Source organism: Syngnathus typhle, linkage group LG5 (assembly GCF_033458585.1).
Source record: "Syngnathus typhle isolate RoL2023-S1 ecotype Sweden linkage group LG5, RoL_Styp_1.0, whole genome shotgun sequence".
In the NCBI taxonomy this organism is placed as follows: Eukaryota; Metazoa; Chordata; class Actinopteri; order Syngnathiformes; family Syngnathidae; genus Syngnathus; species Syngnathus typhle.
In genome coordinates, this window is record NC_083742.1 from 14292606 (window position 1) to 14305645 (window position 13040).

Genomic DNA, 13040 nt, shown 5'->3' on the forward strand with positions numbered 1-13040 from the left:
GTTTATTGTTATGACCTCAAAATGGTACATACTGGAATTTGGCTTTAAAATTGTTCTTTTCAGACTGTTCCAGTTTTACCTAGTTGTCCAGTGTCACCTGATGTCTTGTTCTTAGCCTTTCTTTAATCTGCCATGTATCTTGTCACTTTTAAAACTTTTTACCTAGTTTAGTGTAATTGTTATACAATCAGAGGATATCCATGGATATCATTATTATTGCAATAATAAGTTTCTATAGGCTGCAGCTAATGTGATAATAATAATAATAATAATAATAATAATAATAATAATAATAATAATAATAATAATAATAATAATAATAATAATAATAATAATAATAATAATAATAATGGTCAGCTATAGTTTATCTGATTTTCTCTATGATTTCAATGCTTTTTGCACTTCACTGGAGCAAATGACTGATGCATTTGTTTTTATTTTATGGAGTGACTGCTGACCATGGAGAAATATAGCGTTTTATTTGAAGAATTTGAAACATCTCTGCTAGCTTAGACAGACTGTCATAGTAAAGCTTAATAAAGGAAAGAAAAAAAGACTTGACTTGATATTTCACACTAATGACAACAACATTTGATCGTTAAAGAAAAATAAACACGAATGAGAGGGTTGTAAAATTGAGTAGGGCCTTTGCATTAATCGACATGAAAGAGACGAGGCGGTTGCCAAGCAACGAGGGGTCGGTTAAGGACGCAAAGGATTCTGGGCATCTGAGGCCTTTGCGTCCAACGACCGCCCTTTTCGGAGCAAGCTAGTCAAGCACCACCAACGCTCTATACGTCGAAGGAATGCTCACCGACAAAGAACTCTCCAAAGAGTCATAAAGGACCTCGAGGTATGCTAAACTACACTTTTCGTCGTGTCTTGTGACCTGTAGCGGTCAGAATTGGAAAATGTGTCCGGGAAAAAGTGCATTTTAATGCGCGGTTTGATGACGTAATGTTGATTGTCAAATGCGAAATGGCGAGCATGCTAAGGGGCCCGTCGTCAATGTTATCGGCAGCGCTCAGCTGCTGCTCAATGTTTATTCGGGACCCTTTGTGTCACAGGGATGATTACGTTGTCATTTTTTCAGGTTAGTCAATTTATTTGTTTTTTAGTGACCAGGTCTCCTGTATCGAGTTTGTTGTTTTGATGTGGGGCGTGCTAACATGGAAGTAAACTAGCAGTATTGTTAGCTTGGTGACATCACATTATATACCTCATTTGGGCCACCTCTTGTTGCCTTAATAGTCAAGGTGCACATGTATTAAATAGTCTGGATTTAAACTTAGCAATTGTGTATACATACAAGCATTTAAAACGATATATTGATCCACAAGACTACTAGTGGTCCCGAGACTTTTGCACATTACTGTAGGTTGAAATCATGTTCATATAGATTCAAAATGCATGTTATTCTCCCCCTCCCCCACATACGATGTCTTTTGTTTTTCTTGTTGCATTTCAGGAAAAGCTCTGCATAATGGCAGCTGAAGTCATAGAAGGCAGTGAGTTCCCCGCTCACTATAAAGTCATGATGGACAAATTGAATGAACAGCGACAGTTGAACCAGTTCACAGATATCACTTTGATTGTAGACGGTAGGTGGATATAAACATCTATGACTGGAATTGCACCTTTTTTTAAAATTTTTATTAGCTGTTAAACTAATTCAAACCGGTTTCCTTTCGCAGGACACCAGTTCCGAGCACACAAGGCAGTGTTAGCAGCATGCAGTCAGTTTTTTCACAATTTTTTCCAAGATTTTACCCAAGAACCCCTGGTGGAGATTGAAGGTACACTTTCTGGGAACTCATTGGCTAATATACCTGTAATTTGTTTGTAGCAAAGTGTGAAATGGTCATTTGAGGAAATAGGCTTGTTAAGGTATGACAAGCTTTGAAAATAAAATTGCAACAAGTTATATTCCTAAACCTTAACCACCACTACTACTGCATGGTTGTTCTCCACAGGAGTGAGTAACATGGCTTTCCGGCACCTGATGGAGTTCACGTACACAGCCACGTTAGCTGTTGCGGGTAAAGAGGAAGCCTTTGATGTGTGGAAGGCTGCTGAATACCTCCAGATGCAGGAAGCCATCAAGGCACTCACCAACAAGTGAGACTTTTTTTTTTAAAATTAACTTTCTTTGAAAGGCTTTTTCAACATGTCAACACAATCACCTTATTTGCGCATTTTACATGAACGTCTTAACCAAACTTTAGCTTTGCATATCTTATCAAAATTGATTCAAGTGAGAACTGGTCGTCATCAATATATGCAATGATGTCATGTTTTGGAACCACCCTGGTAAAAGTGTTGCGGTTGAGTACACGAAATGGAACAAGCATGTCTTCTCGCAGGATAAATGACTCGACTTCAGCGATGCCAAAAAGCAACAATAAAAAGAGGAAGATTGCTGAGACGTCTTGTGTCATCACAGAAGCCCTACCCACGGTGGAAGGGGAACCGGTTTGTAACCGTTAATATTGCTTTTTGGGAGAAATCTTTTATAACGCTGAACTGATGGTCTGGATTTGTTCGCCCAGGTGGAGATACAGATGATAGGGGACACTGCGATAGAGGTGGAGGAGTCCGGGCTGGAGGAGGTGGTGGGGGATGTCACAAAGAACGTCCAATCAAATGACTCCGCCTTGGCTCTGCTGGCTGACATCACCAGCAAGTATCAGCAGGGGCAACCTTCACTTGGGGTCATCAAGAAGGGAGCCATAGAGGAGGTGAATTGAGCTTCATGCTGATTTGTCTTGTCTATTTTGACATCTGAGTTCATTAATATGTTCGCCACTGTGTTTGTACAGGAAGTCCTGTATCAGGAAGAAACGGTGACTGCTTCCAAGGTGCTGGAGAATGTGGCGGTGGTGGAGGTCCAGATTTCTCAAGAAGACAACACATTCTGCTGTAGCAAGTGCGACCAAACCTTCAAGATGTACTTCCAACTCAAGCAGCACATGAAAATGCAGCACAGTCTGGTGAAGAAGCCACATGTGTGCAGCCATTGCGGCAAAGCGTACACGCGGGAGGGATCCTTGAATCAGCACTTGAACTCCTTCCATTTTGATGCAGAAGAACAGAACCAAAACCAGAAAGCCTCAAAGAGAGTTCACGTTTGCGAGTACTGTGAGAAGCAATTTGACCACTTCGGTCATTTTAAGGAGCACTTGCGAAAGCATACTGGTAAGATCGAAATGGTTTGTCTATCTTTTGATGTTTCAAAACAAGGAAATCGTGTTTACATTGATCATGTTTGCCTTTCTGCGTGTAATCTGTAGGTGAAAAACCATACGAATGTCCTGACTGTCATGAGCGATTTGCCAGGAACAGCACACTGAAGTGCCATATGGCGGCCTGTCAGAATGGGAATGGAGCCAAGAAAGGACGCAAGAAACTCTATGAATGCCAGGTACGAGCCAACACACAAGATTCAAGCCACCCGTCTTTTCCAATGAAATGTAAAGATTGCTCGCGCGACCCCAGTGCCCTTGCAGAAGAGACATAGCTTGAAATGGAAACAAAGTTTGACCATGTAGTGTTGTCCCAAGTTATCAATAACAATCGGCCATATCAGGGCGTATGTCCAGAGCTTAAGATGTTTTTCTTCGTTCTTTAGGTATGCAGCAGTGTCTTCAACAGCTGGGACCAGTTCAAAGACCATCTCGTGAGCCACACAGGAGACAAGCCCAACCACTGCACCATGTGCGACTTGTGGTTCACTGACCCCCAGGAACTAAAGGTGCACCTGAAAGACATTCACTCCATAGAGGATGACAAGTCGATGGAAGAACTGGCCGTCAGCGACGCAGCAGCAACTGCGGCGCTCACCATCACCACGCAAACCATCGAGGCCACGGAAACAGTGCTGCTGGAAGACGGCATCCAGGTGCAGAACATCACAGTGAACCCAATCGAGGTGATGGAAATGGAGGAGTCGGCCACGGTCGTGGTGGAGGACGGAGGCGTGGCCGAGATGTGCGAGGAGGATGTGGAGAGACTGAAGCAGGCCGGCGTGCAGTTCCAGATGGTGCGCATGTCCTCCGGCGACATGAACGAGGAGCAGGTGGCCCACCCTCAGGTGGAAGTGGAGTTGGAGGAAGAGCTGGTGAACATGGAGGAAACGATACAAACGGTGGTCGTATGAAAATACGGGCCAAAAACTGCATGGATATTGAACACAAAGTTCCTGTGTTTTGTCATCATGTTCCAACTTCCCAAACTCTGACGTGGACAAAGATATACATTTGCAATCGTGTATTTATTGAAAAGTTGAAATTCTATCTATGGCAAGTTGGGCTCTGAGTGATTAATTTTTTTCTTTTTATTTTGTTGTTTTTCGGCCAGCTCACCTGCCAAATTGATTTTGGTCAACAGCTTTTATTCTTCAGTGATCATGCTATGGTTTTGCTCAAGCTAACTTTTTTTATTTTGTAGAAAAAAACAGAAATAAACTATTTGTATGGGACTGTATTATTATTTATCTCAGCAGGTTCCCACCGTATTGGCATAAACATGACAGAAATGAAAATTTGTGAAATTAGATCATTTCCAGCAGGATACATGATTATTTTCATTGCACATGAATGAGTCAGATTTGTAATCGCTTTATTGTATTATATCTTGTATACTGCTCTACTTAACGTGGTGATGTGTGTTGCTGACGGAGATGTTATTGGCTTCCCAAAAGTGATGTGTACCTTGTCATTTTTAATGGCATTCCCAGGTAGGTAGTGCATAATAATTACTTGTGAGGCACAAAGAAACTTGAAGTTAATTTACTCAAAAGCTGTTTTCTGCACTATGAGATTTTAATTAAGGTTAGGGTGGTTTTTAGCTCACTACATCGGCCAGACCGCCCCCGTGGTAACGCCCATCTCTTCATTGGCCAATGACCGAACGTCACAATCCAGGAGCTTCTTCTGATTGGCTCACTCGGCAGTCACTCAAAACAATTTCCCCTTGACAACAGAATCAACCCGGGTAGCAGCTGCGGCGGTCAATGTCACCATCCGTCTGGCAAGATGATCTTGCGAGGGATTCGGTGGAGCTTTCCCCATCAAATACATTAAGGTAACCGCTGTTTGTGTATCCACCAAGATCGTAATCTAGTTTGTGTTTTTAATAGAAGCAGGGTGGATCACGGGGAAGGACCACTGCAAGTAGGTGCTAACAATTGACTCAGTGGACGCAAAATCACTTAGTGATGCACTTTTAAGATTGTGTTTTCACACAGTGTGAAATCTACTATTTTTCTAGGTGAATGTTTAATTGCCCAGACATTTATGAACCGAGTTTAGTTGCTGTCCAGATCTGTGATCTTGTCATCGCCTTGCAAACGCACACTCTACTAATCTAATTGAGGAGAACTGATTTACTAGCTAGCAGAGTTTGTCTCCGGCACCTGTTGCCTCCCGATGGGCTTCAGTCTACTTCATAACCGTTTTCTTTATATTCTTTAGAAACGAAACACTGAAAATATTTGAAAAACATGCATAAAAAATTACCTGTTAAGTTTGCAATAGTTGATTATGCACAATTGTGCATGATGTCTTCCACCCGCAACACCTTTATAGTGCAATGGGATACTGCGTAAGCTCTAAAACAAAACAAAAGTCACTTTAGTCGCAGTCTGTTCCTCATCACAGATTTTGATAGTCACGTTTTCGTTTTTTTACAGCTCTATCGGGGAAATTACTTGGACGTCAGTGAAGCAACTGCAACCACTAACATATTGCTGGTGTTGGACGGAATCCTCGTACCTCCAAAATCATTGCTTTTCAGGTGACCCTTAAGTTTGTTCCATTATTATTAGTAACATTGCATCATCAAACAAAGCAAGCCATTTTCAACAATTTAGATTGAGCAATAATTCTGGTCAACAGCTAATTTTAATCAGAGATGGCTTTATATGTCCATAAATGTATTTTTGATGCCAATTATATAAATGTAAGTTTACCATGCTGGAATTTTATACATTTGCCACTCAAATCCAAAAGCTTGAGCGTCATCACTCAGTGTGCAGTTTGACAATGTGTCATATTTGCATCATGGATTCCAGAAAGGGGCTTGCCCCTCTGTATACTCTCCATTGTTGCACTGCTGAGCTCTCAATCCTTGTCAACCGTGCATTTCAATTAACACAATGGGGAGCTTTGTGTGAAGAGAACCTGCTGCATGTGTGTGTTTGCAAGAGCACTTTTGTGTCTATATTTACTCAAGTGCACTTATACAGCGTCTGAATGTGTGTGCGCGTTTCCTTTGCGCCCAGATGCATGCCTGCGGTGTGAAATTGTCCGAATGAGTGAAAACGTACACGGGCGAAAGACAGACAAATCCAATTGAGGCAGGAAAAGTAAAACCAAAAGGATTCAAATGGAACTGTGTGCCTAAAATGGAAACTGTGACTCATTTTTGATCCACAGCTGTGGTGGATGGGCTCTTGTGCTTTCCACTGTTCAAGTGTGTGAAGAGGCTGCTGATGCTAGCAGTGTGTTCAGCAGCAACGTGCAAACTCCCTCCGGGACTCTCAGACAAATCACCTCGTGAATGGACCCGTACTAAGATTCTTGGCTAATGAAGGGCAAGGGCGCACTATTTGTTTGCCATCACAAGTGGCCTTAAGAAGTCTAGAGCACATTTTGACATTAAATATTTTGATAAATTATTGTGCCCAAGACTTCTGGAACACCCTGGATTGCATAATCCTTTATAATAAAGTTCAATGTAATCTGGTGGGTGCTCCACAATCCCCAATTTAATTTCAAAATTTTATAAAAGTAAATCATAGAAGTGGAACAACAAAATGTGCACATGAGATGCAGATATTATTGGTATCCACTTGGGGGTTGCCACTCACTCATTCCATGACAATGAGTGTGTGTGGCTTTAAAAGGTGAGTGACATGGCTGTCAGCAAATGGGATTAAGTTAATACAGTGCTTCTCAATTATTTTCTGTTACGCCCCCCCTAGCAAGAAGAAAACTATTCGCGCCCCCCCTCCCCACCGTGACTATCCTAACTTGTCTTGTAAGTCGTAAAATGTTGCACTGTCGCAAACGTGACAGAAGTAACAATGAGAGCGCCACTGCCCCCTGCTGTAGTAAACGCGCAATTACACTTTATTCTAGTACTGCCAAAAAAAAAAGCCTGTTCCCCAGGGTCACACGCGCCCCCCCAGGAATAGCACCGCGCCCCCCAAGGGGGGCGCGCCCCACTATTTGAGAAGCACTGAGTTAATAGATGATTGATCAAATAAGGTCTGTTGCAGGATTGTTCAGTTTTAGCAGATGCATATGCTTGACTTGAGCCATTTTAATTGATTTAATATTTTGATATCGTTCATCATTACTTCCTCTAAGTGGCCAAATAATTTTTGATCAGTCCTCACCAAAATATATATGTTTTTATTCCGCCCATGTCCAACAATATAGTAAAAGCTTAAATTCAAGACTACTCCAATAATTAAACAGTACACAGCTGCACTTGTAGCTTCTTCAAGTATGCTCATTTAGCGTCTCTCCTAATGCGTTCTTTGTGTGCACTAATCCACCCACCTGTCGTATTTAACATAAAATCGCTCAGGTTAAATGCAGCGTTGCACAACGGCAAACATGGCGCTGTGTGCTCTTTTTCTTGACACACTTTCTAATGGTGGGCGCTCGGTCCTCAGCCTGACATAAAGACAAACACCCTTGCCAAGCAACCTGTTGTTTAGGAGCAATGAAGCACTGGCCAATGTGGAGAATACGGCTCATCTGCATGCACTGGGGGTGTGGAGTGCTATTTGAAACCATTATTGCAAATGTGAATCCACCTTTTTTTAGCTGCTTCCACCAGCAACGCAAATGAATAGCGTCAATTCTTAAGAACATCTCATTTCCCGTCAGTACTCATGTGTTTACCTCGTTCTTTCAGTTCTTTATATTGACACGCACAAAAGGCCGGTATTCTCTATGCATGTTCTCGTCGGTTGCCCGAGATCAATGCTGAAATATTCATCCATGGTGTTTGATTGCTAAGAGATTGCACATCTAAAAAAAGACCCTTTGATTTTGTGGCATAGTTGTAACATGGGGCTCATTTTAATATGGAGATGAATGAGAGAATGTCTCTTTGCCTTGTTTTTTCGCCATTAACAAGTAGAATGTAGACTGTAGGAAAAAACATAGTAATTCTTATTTCTACCAAATTGACGGTATTTTAAGTACAGTTGTATAAATTGACCGTTTAGGCCTCACTAGTTTGCCGCCTTAACAGGTTGCTAATTTTTTTTAAAATACAGTCAGATGAGAAGTTGTCACCCAATGAAAAGTTGATCAGAACCAAACAATCAGAAGGTGAATCTGCAATCCCCATTTAAAATGTTTCATTGTCACATGTTTCATTCATTAAATAATTCATTCTCTGAACTACTTCTCAATTTATCCTTAAGTGATCAGATCCACATGATAGGAAGAAAAATGCTTAATGTTAAGAAATGACCGGCAATAGCCTGTGAGCTATAATTTTAATCCTATGATGACTTTCCCCTAAAGGAGTGTGTAAACAAGAAGCGGATTAGTTGTGTCTTTTGTTTTGGTGCAAGAGAGTGATGAGGATGTGTGTCTTGTTTGTTCTGGCTCTCATAGCAACGTTAGCCTGCAGTGGACGTGCACGGACATGTCAACCACTTTTTTTGTTTGTTTTACACAGGAGGTGATCTGGATTGCTTACTAATATCATAAATGTCTGGAGTTCAAATTGAAATCATCTCAGTCTTAGATTTATTCCAGATTGTGGCAATAAATGTCTGCAACCCTGACACCATCATCTGTTTCTACCACTTTCCTACCGCCCTCTGCCCCTCCACTCCTTCCCCCCCGCCCAGCCCCGCTAACCCTCCTCTTCAATCTGTGTTCTATTTAAACCTCGGACACTCAAATGAGCCCATTTTAAGCCACACTGACCTCTTGAGTAAACGCCTTTATTGTGGATGACTCTCATAACGCTTCCTCTTGCCCGTCACCAGCTTCTTCCTTCGCCCACTCATTGGAGGCTACGTCTGACCATCTACCACAGACTCATCTTGAGATTCAACAAGTATATAAATTCTTTCAAAGTCAAAGGGAAAAGTGCTGCAGTGGATCTTTATTATTTTTTCCTTGATTTTGTTTTTTTAAAGGCATGACATTTGGATAAAGACACTGACATGAATCAGCTGCTAATGGCTCATATAGCTGAAGGTAAGTTTTTTTGTTTGTACTGTATATAAATATTACTCTTTATTTTTATTATGTTATATGTGTACAATATACAATGACTCCTAAAATTAAATGGCAATATTTCTACAGTCTCATCTTTGTATGAGCAATGTAGAACTTCTGTAAGACGTTGCACGGAATACTATTGAACAATACAATACAATGACTGTGTCTAATGGGCTTTATTGTTGGCAAGTTCAAATGTAACAGAATGTTTTTTTCTTCATCACCAACTGCCATGAGGTAAACCTCCCTCTGCCCCCCCTCCACCCACCCAGGGGACCCGTTGGCAGGATGACTGCCGTCTGCCCCTCAGAGAGCAGCCCGGAGGGTGTCGAAGCAGGGGCCGGTGCCGCGGGAGTCGCAGGGTGCAGCGCCGTTTCCGGGATCGACACCGGGGAGTCCATTGAAGACCCTGCGGGAAGTTCTGTTGGAGACCCAGCAGTCGTGCACCACGGCCAGAAATACACACGCTGCAGCACCCAGGACAGCTCCGACATCAACACAGATGATGAATGCGCCAATGTCCGCCGGCTCACCCCGCTGGAGAGACTCAACCTAGATATGTGCCAAGATGAGAGGCAAGGCTCAGAATTGTCTATTTTCCACCTCTATCTTGCAACATTTGCGTTCTGTTTTATATTTTGGTTTGACAACAGGGTGGTTCGTGAACTAACAGTGGGCAGGAGAATCAGCTTCTACAAAATTCGGGGCGAGATTGGCTGTGGAAATTTTTCTCATGTCAAGCTGGGAATTCATGCACTCACTAAAGGTGACTTGGGCCATTTATGGAGTTTACCTTTACTGTTTGCTAAACTGAAATCTCGCCAGTTACGTTGAAGTCATCCATGATTTGAGTTCAACTCCTATTTCTTGGTTTTGCTATTTAACCCGAAGTTTTGTTTTACTCTAACAATGATTTTCTACAGTATGCACAATTTGTAAGTTGCGTGGTTTCACTCTAATTCTCAAAACATAACATTGCTTACGCTGCATGAGCTCAGCTCCTGCTGTTCTGGTAATGAACAGCGAGCTGTAACGCTAACCAAAGTGTCCCTTTGCTGTCGTTCAACATAAATAAGTGATGGAGTCCCTCACAAGGGGATGATTGAGGTGCAACACTGAATTGATTGTCTGCTGACCTTCAAGAATGATTAGAGATCCCCTCGTTTCCTAAGTGACGTGACTTGCAAATCTAAAAACAGAAGATAGTTGGCTGCTCCCTTTTTTTTTTTTTTTTTTTTTTTTAATTTACTTTGTGTGTTGTGCTTGTTTGTTTAACTTTTTCTGTACTTCCTGACTATGCGCAAATTATTTGTTTGGTTTTAACAATAGGATGCATTCAGGTTAACCGAAGCTGAATAATGCATATGGATCCACAATTAGATATCTCTGCACCGTTTTGTATATTCAATTACCTGAGGCCTTTTTTACTCGTGTAAATAATTTAACAGTGCATTCATTTAAAAGTCTCTGTTGTGCGTTATTGACCATTTATTAATACAGCGTATTAGCATTTTGAAAGAGACTATGTTTTGATGGAGGGTGCGCATTTTGATTGTTTTTGAGTTGGTCATGTCAAGTCAAGGGTATCAGTAATATTTGACACAAAATTTGTGATTTTAATTGTCAGTGGAAGAAATTGAATTGGCTGGTGTCCCAAATTATTTTCTTTCCAAAGTTCCCTTGCTTAACCTCCTTTCAAAATGAAATGAAAAGTTTTCAAAAAATTTCCATGTCTTTGCAACGCTAAGCGTTTTTCACTCTTCTCTCTCTGCTACACCAGACAAAGTGGCCATCAAGATCCTTGACAAAACCAAGCTGGATCAAAAGACCCAGCGTCTGCTGTCCAGAGAAATCTCCAGCATGGAGAAATTACATCACCCTAACATCATACGCCTCTATGAGGTTGGACATTTTCAGACTGTTTTTAATTGACCCATTATTATCTTGAGTTGTTCAGCATTAAAATGCATCATGACACTGCCATCACCTTCTTTCCTCTTTCTGAATGCGAAGGTGGTGGAGACATTGTCACGGTTACACCTAGTGTTGGAGTACGCCGGTGGTGGCGAGCTCTACAGCAAAATCACCACAGAGGGCAAACTTTCAGACGCCGACAGCAAAATTGTTTTTGCTCAGATCCTGTCTGCTGTTAAACACATGGTTGGTATGATATCCATAGAAAATCAAGTAAAAAAAAAAAGTGCCCTGAACAAGGAAGGAACCACTTCCTTGGTAGTAAATAAATATTTTAAATATATATAAATAGGTGAAAACATTTCTGTATTGTATTAATAATTTCCCACCACCTCTTTGGCATCCTAGTCTGCTCTCCACTCTGTCCCATTCTCGTTGCAGTGTGTCCTCATTGTCTGAACATTGACGTTAATGTTTGATGTACTGGGTGTTTTTTTTTTTTTTTGCCTATAGCATGAAAACAATATAATTCACCGCGACCTGAAGGCAGAAAACGTCTTCTACACCAGCAGTTCTTGCGTCAAGGTGGGCGACTTTGGCTTCAGCACCATGAGCCATCGCGACGAAACGCTCAACACGTTTTGCGGCTCTCCGCCTTACGCTGCCCCAGAGCTCTTCCGGGATGAAAACTACGTGGGCGTCTTTGTGGACATTTGGGCCCTTGGAGTGATGCTGTTCTTCATGGTGACGGGGACCATGCCTTTCAGGGCGGATACGGTGGCTAAACTGAAGAGGTGCATCCTAGAAGGCGCCTTCACGTTGCCCTCCTGGCTGCCGGACACATGTCAGAAGCTGATCCGGGCGATCCTCCAACCCTTGCCGGCAGACCGCTGCTCTGTAGATCAAGTGATGAGCAGTGACTGGATGCGTCATGTTGACTTCCCACGGCCCTTGGAGCCTTTCAAGCTGGAGCCATCTTACCTTGTGGAGAGTGATCCATCTGAACTGGCGGTGGAGGAGATGGAAGTAGTCACAGCTCTAGGCACACTTGGCATCACTTCAGAACACATTCTGAACAACCAGGGAAAGGACTGCAGGAGTTCCATCACAGGGGTATACAGAATCCTGCTTCATGGCGCTCACAAGAGACGCGCTCTCGAGAGTATACAAACAGCCACGCAGGCGGCTGGTCCAAAACCAACTAAAACTAAAAAGGAGCGTCTAAAAGTGTACCGCAGTTTACGGCACACTTCCAAACTCTGTGTGATTCTGTGACATAATGCTAGATTGAATTTTATAAACAGTACTGTACACATTAGGCAAAACTGAATTTTGGTTTGAAAAAAGTGACTTTAATGTCCAGCATTAGGCCATCACGGTAATTGGAAAATGAAATCCGGCATTTATTTTCATATTATTCATTTAGTAAGTGAAATTAGTCTCTGTGAGAATGTTGTTGATTGACTTATATTTTGACACAGACTTGAGGTAATCCACAATATTTGGAAAAGTGATTTCCTAAACGATCTGTGGTTATTTTGGATGGGTGAATGTAGCTTACACTTGACTTTTGGCATGATGTAGCACAAAACATTCCATTATAATAATCAAATCACTGTAGAGTGCACAAAGTCTTGCATGCACGTACATGTGTTGTCTTCAGGATAAGCTTTGCATTTGCAATGTATTTAGGCTTTATTGCCTTCTTGCCTGATGTATCTCTATGAGATGTTCTGCAGGTTATTGGCCTGCTTAGAAAAGCCAATAAATGACTTAATATTTTTCGAGTCTACTTTTAGACGCACACATACACACAATATGTGAACTTAAAAAAAAAAAAAAAGAAATGTTTCAACTGTCGTGACCGCT

At 41.8% G+C, this 13040-nt stretch overlaps 2 protein-coding genes across 4 annotated transcripts; both read left to right on the forward strand.

Annotated features, from left to right (window-relative positions):
• Nucleotides 1-728: 728 nt before the first annotated feature.
• znf131 (zinc finger protein 131) lies at nucleotides 729-4477 on the forward strand. 2 transcript variants are annotated; one of them, XM_061279369.1, is made up of 9 exons: nucleotides 729-853; nucleotides 1469-1601; nucleotides 1695-1796; nucleotides 1974-2118; nucleotides 2364-2472; nucleotides 2550-2738; nucleotides 2820-3195; nucleotides 3291-3421; nucleotides 3629-4477. In XM_061279369.1, exons 2-9 carry the CDS (start codon nucleotides 1484-1486, stop codon nucleotides 4154-4156), a joined length of 1698 nt encoding a protein of 565 aa, XP_061135353.1. In that variant the 5' UTR covers nucleotides 729-853; nucleotides 1469-1483; the 3' UTR covers nucleotides 4157-4477. The 2 variants fall into 2 exon arrangements, with proteins under 2 accessions (XP_061135353.1, XP_061135352.1); XM_061279368.1 differs by lacking the exon at nucleotides 729-853 and adding an exon at nucleotides 866-1093.
• Nucleotides 4478-4959: 482 nt separating this feature from the next.
• On the forward strand, nucleotides 4960-12938 carry nim1ka (NIM1 serine/threonine protein kinase a). 2 transcript variants are annotated; one of them, XM_061279754.1, is made up of 9 exons: nucleotides 4960-5082; nucleotides 5690-5793; nucleotides 9020-9090; nucleotides 9173-9233; nucleotides 9530-9832; nucleotides 9911-10023; nucleotides 11038-11159; nucleotides 11271-11417; nucleotides 11685-12938. In XM_061279754.1, the coding sequence occupies exons 5-9, from the start codon at nucleotides 9546-9548 to the stop codon at nucleotides 12444-12446; spliced, it is 1431 nt and encodes a 476-aa protein (XP_061135738.1). In that variant the 5' UTR covers nucleotides 4960-5082; nucleotides 5690-5793; nucleotides 9020-9090; nucleotides 9173-9233; nucleotides 9530-9545; the 3' UTR covers nucleotides 12447-12938. The 2 variants fall into 2 exon arrangements, with proteins under 2 accessions (XP_061135738.1, XP_061135739.1); XM_061279755.1 differs by having other exon boundaries at nucleotides 4983-5171.
• The last annotated feature ends 102 nt before the right edge of the window (nucleotides 12939-13040 follow it).

Bases quoted from the DNA above. Each gene is read 5' to 3' on its own strand.
- znf131 (XM_061279368.1), top strand. From the start codon at position 1,070: ATGATTACGTTGTCATTTTTTCAG. The intron at 2,473-2,549 runs GTTTGTAACCGT...TTGTTCGCCCAG, and splicing joins CCACGGTGGAAGGGGAACCG to GTGGAGATACAGATGATAGG. The intron at 3,422-3,628 runs GTACGAGCCAAC...TTCGTTCTTTAG, and splicing joins AGAAACTCTATGAATGCCAG to GTATGCAGCAGTGTCTTCAA.
- nim1ka (XM_061279754.1), top strand. From the start codon at position 9,546: ATGACTGCCGTCTGCCCCTCAGAGAGCAGCCCGGAGGGTGTCGAAGCA. The intron at 10,024-11,037 runs GTGACTTGGGCC...CTGCTACACCAG, and splicing joins AATTCATGCACTCACTAAAG to ACAAAGTGGCCATCAAGATC. The intron at 11,160-11,270 runs GTTGGACATTTT...CTGAATGCGAAG, and splicing joins ACATCATACGCCTCTATGAG to GTGGTGGAGACATTGTCACG.